At 49.9% G+C, this 18,181-nt stretch overlaps 2 protein-coding genes across 2 annotated transcripts; one reads left to right on the top strand and one right to left on the bottom strand.

Moving 5' to 3' along the window:
- The first annotated feature begins 660 nt into the window (after positions 1–660).
- LOC135616165 (indole-3-acetic acid-induced protein ARG7-like) lies at positions 661–1,504 on the top strand. Its single transcript, XM_065115350.1, has one exon. The coding sequence runs from the start codon at positions 717–719 to the stop codon at positions 1,176–1,178; it is 462 nt and encodes a 153-aa protein (XP_064971422.1). The 5' UTR covers positions 661–716; the 3' UTR covers positions 1,179–1,504.
- Positions 1,505–16,117: 14,613 nt separating this feature from the next.
- On the bottom strand, positions 16,118–17,340 carry LOC103990453 (protein SMALL AUXIN UP-REGULATED RNA 51-like). The gene has a single exon (XM_018828905.2). The coding sequence runs from the start codon at positions 16,529–16,531 to the stop codon at positions 16,220–16,222; it is 312 nt and encodes a 103-aa protein (XP_018684450.1). The 5' UTR covers positions 16,532–17,340; the 3' UTR covers positions 16,118–16,219.
- Between the last annotated feature and the right edge of the window lie 841 nt (positions 17,341–18,181).

Here is an 18,181-nt window from a genome sequence, read left to right as displayed (position 1 = left end):
TCCTCCACTCCAAACACACGACACATCTATCGACGTCTTCATACGTATAGGATTAGATCATCGGGTCTACGCATGTGAATGCTTTTGCTCCGGTCGACATTTAGCAGATTAATTCTTAATGGACCTATACGACGATGGTTGACGATGATGAAGATTCTGTAGCTGTATGAATGGAGCAAATCTTCTCCACCACATCGACTGAATGACCATATGTCGCATTAAAGCGTCGTTTGACATCAGAAAGCAAACGGGACGTGACTGATACTACGTCGAGCAGATTGATCTGATAGCTACCAGCTTTTCCACTGCACAGTGCAGATATGTAAATTGGAGAGCGACGTTATCCAAAACCATATTGTGTACCTTATTACTTGTTTTAGATATCAAACATTGGATGCTCGATCTCCCACGCTCCCATGTTTTGTTCGATAACAGCAAGCTCTTTACTCGAGTCTCGAGGTAAGGTTGACTGTTGTTCGATCAGAGAGAAGATGACGACTAAGAAGTCCTCTCTCTTTGTGACGTCTCTTCTTCACCTTCGGCCGATCCCATCACACTTGTCGGGTCAGCAGCGCTTCGGACACCCGACAAAGGAGACTGTACACTTCTTGTCGTTATAATACGATGAGATAATGAAAGGGGAATGATTTACTCCGAGCAGACAGTCTCTTATAAAGGCCTCTGCATCGTCTTCGGGAGAGGAGGAAGGAAGAGGGATGGATGCAGGAGGAGGAGGTAGTGAGAAGTGCAGCAAGATCCGGCACATAGTTCGGCTGCGGCAGACGCTGCGGCAATGGAGGCGGAGGGCGGCGGCGCCGTCGGACGTGCCGGCGGGGCACGTGGCGGTGTGCGTGGGGAGCAGCTCGAGGCGGTTCGTGGTGCGGGCGTCGCATCTCAACCACCCCGCTTTCCGGGATCTGCTCCGCCAGGCCGAGGAGGAGTACGGCTTCGCCTCCCGCCCCGGCCCACTCTCCCTCCCCTGCGACGAGTCCCTCTTCGAGGACCTCCTCCACCTCATCTCCTCCTCTTCTTCTTCTTCTTCTTCTTCGAGGTTCCCAGACTATAATCTCGATGACTCGGAGAAGCTCTCCCGCGCTTCTTCCTGTTGCTGCGCCGTCGGCCAGTGGCTCCACGCCGCTGACTCACTGCCGCTTCTACACCGCCACCGTCTCTCCTAGAAGCCCATCTGCTGAACCTCAATGCAAATTGCCGGAGGTCGATCCAAAAGTTGGCTTTCTAATGTTATTACTACTGAGAAAACAAAACGAAGCGATCACATGCTCTTCACTCTTTGCGTGCTGCATACTTAATATCGAAGGACGGTTGAAGCGATCACGTCAAGGGTCAAAGGGAGGGCAATGGTCTCTTGCTCAGAACTGTAGAGCCCACCTGAGGCCCGCCGACCCTCGGAATGGTGATGGAGGACACAATAGTACGTTCCACTGCAGGCATCAGCTCCATCCAAAAAAATAGATGTTTCCTTATTGTACTGTGAAGCCTTAACGATTAACCAAGGCATATATAACTTGCTCATCTCTCTCTCTCTCTCTCTCTCTCTCTCTCTCTCTCTCTCTCGGAGTCCACTGCACGAATCAACAAGACATTAAGGAGAATTAAACGCACGTCACTTTAAAAATAAATAAATAAATAAATGATAAATATTCGAAGGTAGGATAAAGACTTTAATAGTTTATCATTTACAGTTGTTTTTTTTAGGTTTATGTTAATCCAACATCCCTTTCCATTTGCACACAAATCTCTCATATCTTAGACAATTGCGTAAACGAAGTCTGTGGTATCCACCATAATGTCCTTCTGTCGAACACCTTGTTGGTACACCGACTCGAACAGTGAAAAGCATGTCGTGCCCATGTTCGAGGATCCAATCAAGCATTTAATATCCGGATGCCGTGGGACTTTGGAGCTTCTTTAATTGGCTGCTCGATCGGTCGCTCGTCTGGCTCATCGATCGGCCTTGCTAACTAAGTCTTTGACGTAGAAGGCGTGGATTGGTGCTCAGGAAAATTAGAACCCAGGAAGGTTAAAGGCTTATATATGCACTGAGCCATGGCAGGGAAGAGGAAGGAGTGCATGCGCTTAGCTACCTGAACTCTTCATCCACCGTGACACAGCTCGTGAGAGATGATGATCGACAAAGATCGGGGGACCCCTATTTGATCCTGGTAATGGTGATCGCAGGAAAGGCGCTGGTAATGGTGATCGCAGGAAAGGCGCTTGCGAGTAGCATGTCATGTGCATGGCCGGTGATGAGGATAATAATTATGATAAGACTCGCGTGACGTCAGTTGTCCCAAATAACGTCTCAAGCACATGGTCAACATAGACCAGAACGCCGACCGAGGCACATTAATACCCTGCTCAAGCTCGATCCCTCACGCCACGCCAACATCGATGTCAGACGCTACCAGAAGTACGATTCTACCCCCTATGAGCAGGCACATCAAACAACGGTAACCTTCCCTATAAATACCCTCGCGTTCATCAGGATAGGGGGGGAGAAAAGAACTTAGCTAAAGAATTCCCCTGCCACTATCTGCTAACTTGATCATCGGAGGGGTCGGGTCGAGCTTCCCGACCCGACCTATGTGCAAGTGTGAAGACGGTGGCCTCCCACTAAACGCCCAAGCAAGGAGCCCCCTCTTGGAGGAAACGACGATCCTGCCCCGATGGGACCATCGCAGCCGGCCACCTCAGCAAACTCGAGGGTCGTTTCGGGAAGATCCCCTATCATCCGGACTCGAACCGAGCCGCGTCGGCCCCGAGGCCACGACTTAAAGTTGTTTACACCAGCATTTTGGCACTAGAAGGAGGGCCCAGAATGTTGGGTGATCACCCGAGTGGCTCAAATGAGCCCGCGGCTGAGAGGTCGCACCCGATTGGAGCCTCGGGGGAACATCCCCCGCACAGAGATCATCGTGACGAACACCCCGCCATTACTTCAGAGTGATATTGGCGGATATTCAACGACCCGGGCTTGTCGCCGCCCGACGGCGCCCTCGTCGACCCGTCGCCCGTGTCGTCCGAGGCCTTTCACGACCTCACCCATCAAGTTCGAACTATGACCGCTATGGTGCAATCCATTATTCCGCTTGTTTCTCGTCCGCTGCACCCGCCAGCCGTCCAGCCACTACGGCAACAGGAGCCACCTATTCAGGCTCGCACACCACTTCGAGAGCTCTTTGCTTCACTTCGGGTCCCATCGGCCCCACTCAGGAATCAAGTGACGGCAAACCCGAGAGGCCACTAGGAACCCGAGGCACTATCTTCGAATTCTACGGACTCCCTTCGAGCCTAGTTGTGTTTCGTCAGCCAGCGACTGGATGAGGTGCAACAGGAGGTTCGCAGGTCGAAGGGAGAATCGGGGGAGGATGCTCACTAGGGATCTCCGTTCATGCCCGAGATACAGGATCAGACAGTCCCCCCGAACTTCCGACTCCCCTCCCAGGACGCGTACGACGGCTCCACCAACCCAGCGGACCATGTAGCTGCTTTCCGTGCCCATATGACACTGTATGGGACTTCTGATGCTCTAATGTGCAGGGCGTTTCCCACCACTCTGAGAGGACCGACCCGCACATGGTACAGCGGCCTGAAGACTGGGACGATCGACTCCTTTGACCAGCTCGCCAGGGACTTTGAGCTTAACTTCCTAGCCTACGCCCGGCCAAAGCCATCCGTTGCACTGCTCCTCTGACTCGACCAAAGGGAGGACGAGCCCCTCTCACGTTTTGTGGAACACTTTGCCACGCAAATCCAGGGTTTGCCGGATGCTCATCCCTCTCTGTTAGTGCATACGTTTATGATAGGCTTGTGACCCTCCATATTTTCCTGGTCCCTCGCGGAGCGACCCCCCACCACGGTGCTAGAGATGCTATAGCGGGCTAACTAGTACATCGCGGTGGAGGCCTGAGTGACTGTGAGGAGAAGGGACGACTTTTGGCAACGGGCTCCATAGAAGAGGTCAAGCACCCGTGGTGGCTATTCGATGTAGTCCTCGTAAAAAGAAATCTAGGCCATGCCTTAGTCTCTTACGAGCGAACGAATCCACGCCTGCACGGCCTGCCCGTCTGAGCCATACCCCTCGGCCGTAGCTCGCCTGCGCTGTGCTCCTGGGTCGCATGTTTCCCGAGACCACGCCTGCGCAGCCTGCCCGCCTGAGCCATACTCCTCGGCCCCAGCCCGCCTGCACCGTGCTCCTCGGCCGCATGTTGCCCGAGACCACGCCTGCGCGGCCTGCCCGCCTGAGCCATACTCCTCGGCCGCAGCCCGCCTGCGCCATGCTCCTCGGCCGCATGTTGCCCAAGACTACGCCTGCGCGACCTGCCCGCTTGAGCCATACCCCTCGGCCGCAGCCCGCCTGCGCCGTGCTCCTCGATCGCATGTTGCCCGAGACCACGCCTGCGCGGCCTGCCCACCTGAGCCATACCCCTCGGCCGCAGCCTAGCCTGCGCTGTGCTCCTCGGCCGCATTATTGCTAGTCATAAGTGCCGAGCAAGCCAATCACGTGAGTGATGGCACGTGTGACTTGATACAGAATCTTTTTGCTTATTATATTTTTGGCGTATATCACTTTATAACTATTGCATAAATGCATATGTATTGTGATGTCCTTGGATTTGTGCAATGGGAATCGGATCGTGATGAGATCACGATAATGAGATCGATTCACCTTTAAACACATATCCTAAATAATCCCGGTCATAGGTTACTCGAGAGGGACATCGTGATAACCGGATAGACTGGTGTGCTGTATACCCGTCCATATGATGGATGCAGCTGGTCTCATAGCTGCTCGTGTAGGGACACTAGGGATACAGTACAGGTGCTCATTGGAGAATGAGTTCACTGATTGATCCGCTTACGGAATGCTGGATGGTTGATGATGCCTTATTGTCAGACAACGATTCCGTAGTCCTAGTGGTGTATCTGGTTCTTAGACTTGAGACACCAAGGATGTCCTGTATGAGTGCTCCACTCTTTGATACCAGACTTATAGGTTTGGCTGTTCCCAGATCTAGTACAGCTGGTCATTGGGAGTGGTAGTCGACCTTACGAGGGCTATTGAGTGTCGATAGAGGATCATCCACTCTCGGTATCATGAGAGGAATATCCCATGTGTTCTTGCTCAGACAAATCCCTGGCCAGGGTCATTCGGGTTGAGAGAGAAAGAGTTCTCCGGGAGAATCCGATTAGAGCGAGACTCAAGTAGAAACCGTATGGGTCTGACAGCACCATGCTCGATATACGGTCTCTGGGATATTAGATGGATGAGGGACTATAGGTACATGGTAACTGAGGACAGACAGGTCCAATGGATTGGATTCCCCTGTATCGTCTGGGGACTACGGCGTAGTGGCCTAGTACTTCCGTAGTCGATGAGTCGAGTGAATTATTACAGAGATAATAATTCACTTAGTTAGAAGGAGTTCTGACAGGTATGACTCACGGCCAGCTCGATATTGGGCTTAGAGGGTCACACACATATGGTAGGCATTGCGATGAGTAGAGGTTCGGATATGAGATATCCGACGGAGCCCTTGTCTTATTGGATGCAGATCCAATACCCACTAGGGAAAGGACCCATTAGGGTTTTGACACGGGATCTCTATAAATAGGAGGGATTCACAGCCTCATAGGCTAGAGTCTTTGCTTGCCCTTCCTATTCTCCTCTCCCTCTCCACCTCAGAGTAGGCCTGGAGTTTTGAGGAGCGTCGTCGCAACCCTGCTGTGTGGATCACCGCTAGAGAGGAGGACGCTTGACCTCCTTCACCCTCTCCTGAGGATCTGCAAGGAAACAGGGATATACGATCTCCCTAGGTAACACAATCTCTATACGCAGTTTTGTGTTTTGCGGATTTTGCGCACCAATCTTCGCACGACGACGAACATCTTTTTGGGAATCGGGGATTTTTGTTTTCTTGTTCTTCCGCTGCGCATATGATGTCGCCCCCCATGATTTCCCAACAGTGGTATCAGAGCCAGGTTGTTCGTGCGAATGATTGGTTTTTGAACTGCATGTGTTGTGTTTAGGAAGAATATTGACGTCAAAATCGTTGACGCAAAAGCAAGGAAGGGCAGCAACAGTTGCTGCCCTCGATCTGCATGCCTGCAGCCAGCCGCAGCCGCAGCCAGGCAGCACAGCGCCGGCGCATGCGCAAGCGCTGTGCCTGCAGTAGCCGGCCGGCGATCTGCTTGCAGCAGGCTTGCGGCCGGCGGGGCTGGGAGCCCGCTCGGTAGAAGCGCCTGCGGCCACTGAGCCCGCGGGCAGAGGCGCCGCGGGGCAGCAGCGCGGGCTGAGGCACCGCAGGGCAGCGGCGCCTGTGGCCGCTGCTCCCACGGGCAAAAACCCCGCAGGGGCGGCCGCCAGCGAGACAGCACCACCTGCGGGCGCTGACTCGCGGGCAGAACCGCCCGCGAAGGCGGCGGCGCCCGCGGGGGCGCCCACCTGCAGCGGCAGCGACCCCAGCGGGCGTGCCACCTGCAGGCGAGGGCAGTGCCCTCGCCCTCGCCGCCAGCAGGGTGGCGGCGGCGCAGCAGCGAAAAGGGGAAAGGGTATTAGAGTTTTCTGCGCAAAAGATAGTTTTGCCCCTCGGAATTTGAGAAATTCCAGTTTCTGTCTTTTGTCCAAATTACGAAAATACCCTTAGGAATTGAGAAATTCCCTATATATCCCCGATTTCAGAAAATATTAATTAATTAAAAGGTTTAGTTGATTATTATTTTTATTATCTAGTAGTCCTACATAATGACGATTATTTATACATGTGATGTATGATGAGTGGACGGATGATCATGGACCATGTGATGTGTGTACTTGTGATTATTATTATTGAGGTCTGCGAACCTCCATTATATTTCTCGTTTATTGTCGGGCCTGCGTGCCTATGATTAAGTTGTAATCACATGAGGAGGCGCAGCGGGAGCGTGGATGCGATAGCGGGACCCACGAGACGGACGATCGTGATGCATGGAGATGCATCAAGATGTCGACGAAACCGACGAGGACGAGATGGACGATCATAGGGCATGGAGATGCACCGTTGCACACATAGATCTTGATGTGAGTGATTAGGCCTACTGGCTCGGGCCTAATCATATTAGGTTGTGGTCCATGATCATCTGGTGTGATTGCTTATACACATACTAGATATGTATATATATTTGCATGCGATGTAGATATATATTAAATATGTATATGTGTGACATGTCATATTAGGAGACCAAATTATAGAAACATCTCTCGATAATATTAAGTCGGTAAACGTGAGGCAATTAGATTGACCCACGTGGCCTTCCATCGTTATGAGTAGGAACCGAATCCCGGTGTAGGTTGAGTTGGTCGAGTCCCTCGAGACTCACCTATATCGCGATTCGCTATCTTGCTTACGACATAGAGATGTCACCGGTGACCTGAGGGCATGATATGCTTGGTCGAGTCCCTCGAGGGTATATCATCAAATCAGACTCATCTTGTAACGAAGGTGTTGACTTAACCGAGCATCATGGTTGGTCGAGTCCCTCGAGGCCATGGTGATTCGGAGGCCGAACAGGACGGGAATCACAAGGAGTTGTGATCGGCAAGAGTTGTCTACCTTTTAGGCTTAGTGTGATTGGTCGAGTCCCTCGAGGTTACACTGAGACGCTGATTGGATCCTGATCCCCACTAGAAGTCTGCCGGAGACTTCCGTTTCACGTGCTGAGGGTGTCGCGTGACTCGTTAGTAAAATAGTGGGAGCATATTAAGATAGAAGTCCATATCTTGATAGTTTATTTCTTGCAAAATCTGCATGTTATTCATTTTTTGCTACATCTTTATTTTCAGAAAATGTCGCTTTCAAATCCCTTACGTGGCATACTTGATGTCAACCGCCTCACTGGTCCAAATTATACGGATTGGCTCCGTAACTTGAGAATTGTTCTCACAGCGGAGAAAATCGTGTACGTCCTTGATACAGTGATGCCTACGCCCGAAGAAGGGGCAAGCGAGGATGAGATCGCTCGCTACGTGAAGTACATTGATGACTCCACTCTTGCTCAGTGCTATATGTTGGGCTCTATGACTCCAGAGTTACAGAGACAACATGAAAAGATGGATGCCAGATCCATTCTCCTACATGTCCGCAAATTGTTTGAGGAACAGGGAAGGACTCAACGATATGAGATATCCAAGAGCCTTTTCCGCGCTAGGATGACTGAGGGGACACCGGTTCAGAACCATGTCCTAAAGATAATTGAGTGGATAGAGAAACTCACAGGTCTAGGAATGGTCCTAGAGGATAACTTGTGTGTGGACATTGTGCTTCAGTCCCTACCAGATTCCTTTTCACAGTTCATAATGAATTTTAATATGAACAAGCTTGAGGTGACTCTCCCAGAGCTCCTCAATATGTTGAGGGAGGCAGAGAGTACTATTAAGAAAGAGAAGCCAGTTCTCTACACTGGTGAGACCAGAAAGAAAAGGAAAGCAGAAAGGTCCCTTAAGAAGGGAAAGGGCAAGGGCAAACAAGGTAAAGCAAAGGTTGCTAAGAAAGACCCAACAAAGGACAAAGGCCAGTGCTTCCACTGTGGTAAAGATGGGCACTGGAAGAGAAACTGCAAAGAGTACCTTGCAGAAAGGGCGAAACAAAAGCTTGATGAAGCTTCAGGTACATTCATGATCAGTCTCCATTTGTCAGACTCTTATGATAACACATGGGTATTAGATACCGGTAGTGCTTATCATATATGTAATTCGTTGCAGGTTCTGGCAAGGCCTAGGAGACTAGAGAGAGGCGAGATGGACCTCAAGATGGGTAATGGAGCAAAAGTTGCTGTTTTAGCTGTTGGCGAGGTCGCCCTACATCTGCCTAGTGGAGCTTTTATTGCATTAGATGCATGTTATTTTGTTCCTTCTATTATCAAAAACATTATCTCCATTTCATGTTTAACAGTTAGTGGATATAAATTTGTTTTTGAGAACAATGGTTGTTCGATATTATTAGATGATAAGATCATCACGAAAGGAATATTGCATAATGGTTTATTTATGTTAGACACCACTCCACATATCATGAATATAAATATGTCCAAAAGGAAACGAGATGAGTTGAACAGTGCATACCTGTGGCATTGTAGGCTAGGTCACATCCATGAAAGAAGGATTCAAAAGTTGCTAAATGATGGATATCTAGATCCATTCGACTATGTGTCATATGCAACTTGTGAGCCTTGCATTCGTGGAAAACTGACCAACTCTCCATTTAGTGGAACTGGAGAGAAAGCCACTGAGTTGTTGGAACTCATACATAGTGATGTATGTGGACCCATGTCAACTCATGCCATTGGAGGTTACTCCTACTTCATTATATTTACTGATGATTTCTCAAGGTATGGATATGTGTACTTAATGAAGTACAAGTCCGAGGCCTTTGAGAAATTCAGAGAGTATAAGAATGAGGTGGAAAACCAGACTGGAAAGAGTATCAAAACTCTTCGATCAGATCGAGGAGGTGAGTACTTAAGTACAGAGTTTACTCACTTCCTCAAGGACCATGGGATATTATCCCAATGGACACCTCCTTATACACCTCAGCTCAATGGTGTCTCTGAAAGGAGAAATCGTACATTATTAGATATGGTACGGTCCATGATGAGTTTCGCTGACCTACCCATCTCATTCTGGGGATATGCCCTAGAAACCGCAGCTTACCTTCTGAACAGAGTTCCAACTAAGTCGGTGGTGTCTACACCATATGAGATATGGAAAGGGAAGAAGCCTGATCTTAAAGTAGTTAAGATTTGGGGCTGCTCTGCCCATGTTAAAAGACACAACCCCGATAAGTTAGAATCAAGGACAGGGCGATGTAAATTTGTGGGATACCCCAAGGAAACTTGTGGGTATTACTTCTATCATCTCGAGGACCAAAAGGTCTTTGTAGCTAAGAGAGCAGTGTTCCTTGAGAAGGAACACATTCTTGACGGAGACAGTGGGAGAATGATAGAATTGAGCGAGGTTGGAGAACCAAGCTCAAGCACCACTCTACAGCCCGAGTCTGTTCAGGTATCTAATACACAAGTTTCAACTTTACGCAGGTCTGATAGAGTATCCCATCCTCCTGAGAGATATGTGGGACATATTAGAGCAGAGGATGTAGAGGATATTGATCCTCAGACCTACGAGGAGGCTATTATGAGTATAGACTCCGGGAAGTGGAAAGAAGCCATGAATTCTGAGATGGATTCTATGTACTCCAATAAGGTTTGGAACCTAGTTGATGCACCCGAAGGTATTGTACCCATCGGTTGCAAGTGGATCTTTAAGAAAAAGATCGGAGTAAATGGAAAGGTAGAGACCTATAAAGCAAGGCTAGTGGCTAAGGGGTATCGTCAAAGGCAAGGTGTTGACTACGACGAAACTTTCTCACCCGTAGCAATGCTAAAATCCATCAGAATTCTATTGGCTATTGCAGCACACTATGATTATGAGATCTGGCAGATGGATGTGAAAACCGCATTCCTCAACGGGAACCTGGAGGAGGAGGTGTATATGATGCAACCTGAGGGATTCGTGTCCAAGAACTGCCCAGATAAGGTGTGTAGGTTGCTTAGATCCATTTATAGACTAAAGCAAGCTTCCCGAAGTTGGAACATAAGATTTGATGAGGCAATCAGATCTTATGACTTCGTTAAGAACGAAGATGAGCCTTGTGTATACAGAAAGGTAAGTGGGAGCGCTATTAGCTTTTTGGTGTTATATGTGGATGACATCCTCATCATTGGGAATGACATAGGAATGCTATCCACAATAAAGGCTTGGTTATCTAGACACTTCTCCATGAAGGACTTAGGAGAAGCATCTTATATCTTGGGGATTAGAATCTATAGAGATAGATCCAAAAGGATGCTTGGCTTGTCCCAGTCCAGGTACATAGAAACTATTGTCAAAAGGTTTGGCATGGAAAATTCCAAAAGAGGTCTCATACCGATGAGACATGGGATATCGCTTTCTACGAGTATGTCCCCAAAGACTCCAGAAGAAAGGGCGAACATGGATATGATACCTTATGCCTCAGCAATAGGGTCTATCATGTATGCCATGCTATGTACTAGGCCTGATATAGCGCATGCTCTGAGTGTCACGAGCAGGTATCAGGCGGATCCAGGCTTGGAGCACTGGAAAGCAGTAAAGTGTATCCTTAAGTACTTGAGAAGGACTAAGGATCTTTTACTAGTATATGGAGGTAATAGCCTTAAGGTTGAAGGCTACACTGACTCAAGTTTTCAGTCTGATGTCGATGATAGCAAGTCGAATTCAGGGTATGTGTACACCTTGAATGGAGGAGCAGTGTGCTGGAAGAGTTCCAAGCAAGATACCACTGCTGACTCGACCACAGAGGCGGAGTACATTGCTGCATCAGATGCAGCAAAGGAGGGAGTCTGGTTGAAGAAGTTCATCACAGATTTGGGAGTCGTGCCGGATAGTGAGGAGCCGATTTCCCTATATTGCGACAACAACGGGGCAATTGCTCAAGCGAAGGAACCTAGGTCTCATCAGAAATCTAAGCATGTTCTGAGGAGGTTCCACCTTATCAGAGAGATCGTGACCCGAGGAGATGTAGCAGTGGAAAGAGTTCCATCCGAAGATAACATTGCAGATCCACTAACAAAGCCATTGTCTCATATTGTCTTTGAGCGTCACAGGGGTCTGATGGGGATCAGACACATAGGTGATTGGCTTTAGGTCAAGTGGGAGATTGCTAGTCATAAGTGCCGAGCAAGCCAATCACGTGAGTGATGGCACGTGTGACTTGATACAGAATCTTTTTGCTTATTATATTTTTGGCGTATATCACTTTATAACTATTGCATAAATGCATATGTATTGTGATGTCCTTGGATTTGTGCAATGGGAATCGGATCGTGATGAGATCACGATAATGAGATCGATTCACCTTTAAACACATATCCTAAATAATCCCGGTCATAGGTTACTCGAGAGGGACATCGTGATAACCGGATAGACTGGTGTGCTGTATACCCGTCCATATGATGGATACAGCTGGTCTCATAGCTGCTCGTGTAGGGACACTAGGGATACAGTACAGGTGCTCATTGGAGAATGAGTTCACTGATTGATCCGCTTACGGAATGCTGGATGGTTGATGATGCCTTATTGTCAGACAACGATTCCGTAGTCCTAGTGGTGTATCTGGTTCTTAGACTTGAGACACCAAGGATGTCCTATATGAGTGCTCCACTCTTTGATACCAGACTTATAGGTTTGGCTGTTCCCAGATCTAGTACAGCTGGTCATTGGGAGTGGTAGTCGACCTTACGAGGGCTATTGAGTGTCGATAGAGGATCATCCACTCTCGGTATCATGAGAGGAATATCCCATGTGTTCTTGCTCAGACAAATCCCTGGCCAGGGTCATTCGGGTTGAGAGAGAAAGAGTTCTCCGGGAGAATCCGATTAGAGCGAGACTCAAGTAGAAACCGTATGGGTCTGACAGCACCATGCTCGATATATGGTCTCTGGGATATTAGATGGATGAGGGACTATAGGTACATGGTAACTGAGGACAGACAGGTCCAATGGATTGGATTCCCCTGTATCGTCTGGGGACTACGGCGTAGTGGCCTAGTACTTCCGTAGTCGATGAGTCGAGTGAATTATTACAGAGATAATAATTCACTTAGTTAGAAGGAGTTCTGACAGGTATGACTCACGGCCAGCTCGATATTGGGCCTAGAGGGTCACACACATATGGTAGGCATTGCGATGAGTAGAGGTTCGGATATGAGATATCCGACGGAGCCCTTGTCTTATTGGATGCAGATCCAATACCCACTAGGGAAAGGACCCATTAGGGTTTTGACACGGGATCTCTATAAATAGGAGGGATTCACAGCCTCATAGGCTAGAGTCTTTGCTTGCCTTTCCTATTCTCCTCTCCCTCTCCACCTCAGAGTAGGCCTGGAGTTTTGAGGAGCGTCGTCGCAACCCTGCTGTGTGGATCACCGCTAGAGAGGAGGACGCTTGACCTCCTTCACCCTCTCCTGAGGATCTGCAAGGAAACAGGGATATACGATCTCCCTAGGTAACCCAATCTCTATACGCAGTTTTGTGTTTTGCGGATTTTGCGCACCAATCTTCGCACGACGACGAACATCTTTTTGGGAATCGGGGATTTTTGTTTTCTTGTTCTTCCGCTGCGCATATGATGTCGCCCCCCATGATTTCCCAACAATTATCACGGACAAACTTCTAAACAGGATGTTTGATGTAATGCTTATGTACGTCCGTGTCTTGTGGTATGTTCATGTCTTGTACAGCATGTAGAGGGACGGCCGAAGGCTTAATAGTCCCATTTTAGTTGGGCTGGTGGCCTCTTTAGGCTTGTAAATAAAGGTTGTGTCATGTGTACACGTGCGAGAAATTTTTGGTCTATAATGGACCATTTTACCCTTTTATTGTGCAACTGTTCAGAGCTTGTAAAGTCTGTTTGTAGTTTGCATTGTCTATGAAGTGTTTTTCGGAGATGTTTGCTTGTGGATCTCGATTGAGGCGTTTTCTCTAACTCGTTCTCTCTTTTGTGGGTCCTAAGGAACATGGGAGGCTTCGGGGAGGCTGACCTTTGTGGACGGACACGCAAGGGTGCCGCACGACTTAGGCAAAACCAGCTAAGTACGTGACAGCATGTTGCCCGAGACCACGACTGCGCGGCCTGCCCGCCTGAGCCATACCCCTCGGCTGCATGTTGCCTGAGACCACGTCTGCGCGGTCTGCCCGCTTGAGCCATACTCCTCGGTCGCATGTTGCCCGAGACCACGCCTGCATGGCCTGCCCGCTTGAGCCATACCCCTCGGTCGCAGCCCGCCTGCGCCGTGCTCCGTGGCCGCATGTTGCCCGAGACCACGTCTGCGCGGCTTGCCCGCCTGAGCCATACTCCACGGCCATAGCCCGCCTACGCCGTGCTCCTCGGCCGCATGTTGCCCGAGACCACGCCTGCACGGTCTGCCCGCTTGAGCCATACTCCTCGACCGCAGCCCGCCTGCGCCGTGCTCCTCGGCCGCATGTTGCCCGAGACCACGCCTACGTGGCCTGCCCGCCTGAGCCATACCCCTCGGCCACAGCCCGCCTGCACCGTGCTCCTCGGTCGCATGTTGCCCGAGACCACGCTTGGGCGGCCTACCCGCCTGAGCCATACTCCTCAATCGCAGCCCGCCTGCGTCGTGCTCCTCGGCTCCATGCTGCCCGAGACCACTACCTCTACGCGGCCTACCCGCCTGAGTAGTGCTCCTCGGCCGCATGTCGCCCGAGACCGCTACCTCTGCGCGGCCTGCCCGCCTGAGTCGCACTCCTCGGCGTCGTGCTGCCCGAGACCATTGCCTCTGCGTAGCCTGCCCGCCTGAGCCGTGCTCCTCGGCCGCATGTCGCCCGATACCGCTACCTCTGCGCGACCTGCCAGCCTGAGTCGCGCTCCTCGACGCCGTGCTGCCCGAGACCATTGCCTCTGCGCGGCCTGCCCGCCTGAGTCTTGCTCCTCGGCCGCATGTCGCCCGAGACCGCTACCTCTGTGCGGCCTGCCCGCCTGAGTCATGCTCCTCGGCTCTGTGCTGCCCGAGACCACTGCCTCTACGCGGCTTGCCCGCCTGAGCCGTGCTCCTCGGTCGCATGTCGCCCGAGACTGCTACCTCTGCACGGCTTGCCCGCCTGAGTCGCGCTCCTCGGCTCCGTGCTGCCCGAGACCACTACCTCTGCGCGGCCTGTCCGCTTGAGCCGTGCTCTGCGGCCGCATGTCGCCCGAGACCGCTACCTCTGCCCGCCTGAGTCGCGCTCCTCGGCTCCGTGCTGCCCGAGACCACTGCCTTTACGCGGCCTGCTCAACTGAATTATGCTCCTCGGCTGCACACTACCCAGGGTCACTGCTGCGCACACGACCCTCCTTGAATATTGAACTCCACGATCCCCGCACCCCCGGCAACGGACCGGCTAACGCCCGACAGGGACAGTTTCTCAAAGACAAAGTCATGCATCAGACTCCCAATACGACAACCGATGCATAGCTTCTTTCCGGGAGGGAATATGATGAGGATAATAATTACGATAAGACTCGCGTGATGTCAGTTGTCCCAAATAAACGCCTCACAACACCTGGTCAATGTAGACCGAAACGCCGACCGAGGCACATTAATACCCTGCTCAAGCTCAAACCCTCACGCCACGCCAACATCGGTGTCAAACGCTACCAGAAGTACGATTCTACCCCTTGCGGGCAGGCACATCAAACAACGGTAACCTTCCTTATAAATACCCTCGCGTTCATCAGGATAGGGGGGAGAAGGAAAGAACTTAGCTAAAGAATTCTCCTGCCACTCTGCTAACTTGATCGTCAGAGGGGTCGGGTCGAGCTTCCCGACCCGACTTGTATGCAGGTGTGAAGACGGTGGCCTCCCACTAAACGCCCAGGTGATGAGCCCCCTCCTGGAGGAAATGGTGATCCTGCCCTGATCGGACCATCGCAGCCGGCCACCTCAGTGGACTCGAGGGTCATTCCAGAAAGATCCCGTATCATCCGGACTCGAACCGAGCCGTATCGTCCCAAAACCACGGTTTAAAGTTATTTACACCAACAGACGGGACAACGTTATAGTGGCATGGCAGGCGAGCAGTGAGCATCTCTCATGGCGTCACGTAGTAAGGAGTTCTGCAGCATCGATCGATGTGCTGTAGTAAGTACATGGACCCTCCTCTCTCGTCTCGTTCCCTTCCCACCGCTACGTTGCCCTTGTGATTACGAGCTCATCGTAATGCTTTGCGTGATTACATGCTCACATGTCCGGTGTATCCTTGTGTGAATGATTGGCTGCACGTCTCCCCCTCAATACCAGATATAGAGTTTGTCTCATAGACGCTGGAGAGCATGGTTGATCAGCACGAGGGAAGTGACTGTTTGGGTACAAAAGCTCATTCATGGTGTGATGGAGGCTTCGACATGGGCTGCTGAGCATCGTTCATCTCCTCGAGCAGAAGAAAAGTGCATATGTGATTTTATGGTATGATGATTTATCACAAAAAGAACACCATGAACAATGGCCAAGTTTGGATTGGATGTAGACTAGACACACTAGAGAGAGAGAGAGAGAGAGAGAGATGATCGTAAAGGTCAGCAGAAGCAGAGTCGCCTCCTCTGCTGCTCTTGGTCTTGACTTCCACTTCACCTGAGGGCAGAGGTGAGGGAGCGGAAGACCACCTCGTCGCATGGGATAGTGAGGCCCATATGGTGCTCGAAGCCGAACTCTTCCTCGGCCTGGCGGAGGAGGGCCTGGAACTCGGGGTGGTCTAGGTAGGAGATGGGCACGATGAAGCGGCTCCGGTTCTTGCCGACGTAGACGACGAAGTGGCCCTTGGGCACGTCCACCGGCAGCCCTTCCTCCTCCTCCTTCTCCCTCCCCGAGCCCGAACACCGCCTCAGTATCTGCCTCAGCACCGCGGTCTGAGGCGGCTTGTTCTGCTTCTTAATCACCATGTTTGTTATGCTGCGCTCGCTCACGCCACGACGAGAGGCCGAGAGATCGAGAGCATGAGAAAGAGAGGAAGGTTGGCGGGGTTATGAATGCTAGCAAGCGAGGCAAAGTGGGAGAGGTGAGAGGGACGGACAGGGGCATGTGGTGAGGTGGGATGAGCAGGGAAAAGGACACAGAGGACGGGATAGGGGCGGGGTGGTGTCGGGTGGTGCGGCCGTGCAAAAGGACATGCAAGGCGGACACGCCCCGTGGCTAATCGATCACTGCCAACTTAATCTCCAATGATTCCTCAGGAAGAACCATCTCCTTGCTCCCGTTCCCTCGGCTCTTCTCCATAGCACAGGCAAAGAAAGATCCACGCGAGGAACACTGTGTCGATCAGCGTTCCTAATGATTCTTACTTCAGCTTCAGCTATATATCAGAACTAATCCTATGCATTAGACTTCGATACAGAACATCTAAACATCAGGAAAGCTTATTGCCGAGCTCTTCGAGAACCCCCCGATGCCGTCAGAGAGACAGTCACCACTGTCCTTTCCAGTTTCATGCAATGAGAGGAAGGCGTAGTGCGCCGTACTCGAGGGTACGATCCCTTGCTGAGGTTCGTGTCATCATGGCTATGGATGTGGCAGAAACCATGTGGTGCCTCCCCGCCCACTGCCTGCTTCAATCCATCTCACCTTTCAATGCCATTTTAGCGGTCAGCTTCATCTACCTTCGTCCACCGTGCTTCGTCGCAGACGAGGAACGCTGCCACCCGTACTTTGTACTCTTTTAGCGCTCGCAGACCCCTTTCCCCGCTCTTCACAACACTTTCAATCTCAGAGGCTCACACAAAAAGCTACATAAAGAAATCTTTTGGGCGATTTTTCTAGAAAAAAAAATATATTTTTTGATAGTTTCGGTCGGTACTCATCAAATTTTTTATCTTGCTTTTCTATCAATTTTAAATTGTATTTTTTATTTACCTCATTTATAGTATTTTTAATAACATTTATAATATTTATTAAGGTACTAAAAACATTATAAACGTTATTGAAAATATTATAAGTGGTTTTATATTATATATTTTTTATTATCTTACTTGTATATTATTATAATATTATATTTTTAAACTTATTATTGGTTTGATGATGTATGAGTTCATTTGGATCATTTATACAGGTATTTTTATTGTGATGATCAAAATAATATAATATTTTTTTTATTTATTTTAGTGATATTATTCTTAAACTATTATAAATATATATTTAAATTATGATATATCAAATAATTTCTATTATGTTTTGATTATATTACACCCATTTACAATGTTTCAAATAGGTTTTACAAACACTATAATATACCAGTGAGGAACAAAGATGAAGATGGAGTTCTTGAGCAAAAGAAAAGGACCAGTGAGGAACAAAGATGAAGCTGCTGAATCCCAATGGAGTGCAGTTGCCAGTAGATGCAATAAATTGGAAATGCATCAGGTAATTGTGATGGCAGACTACACAGCTCTGTATTGCACATGAATGCCATGTTACTCTTGGCCCTCACTTTCCTGCATGGGTACAAGTGTTGGCCCCATACAGATCATAGCAAACCAGCTGCTTCCTCTTCTGGAACTCTCAACACTGAAACCTCTCAAAGGTCCAATCCAAGATGA

This window comes from Musa acuminata, chromosome BXJ2-7, assembly GCF_036884655.1.
Source record: "Musa acuminata AAA Group cultivar baxijiao chromosome BXJ2-7, Cavendish_Baxijiao_AAA, whole genome shotgun sequence".
In the NCBI taxonomy this organism is placed as follows: Eukaryota; Viridiplantae; Streptophyta; class Magnoliopsida; order Zingiberales; family Musaceae; genus Musa; species Musa acuminata.
The sequence above is the reverse complement of the archived record's forward strand: the minus strand, read 5'-3'. Positions and strand labels throughout refer to the sequence as shown.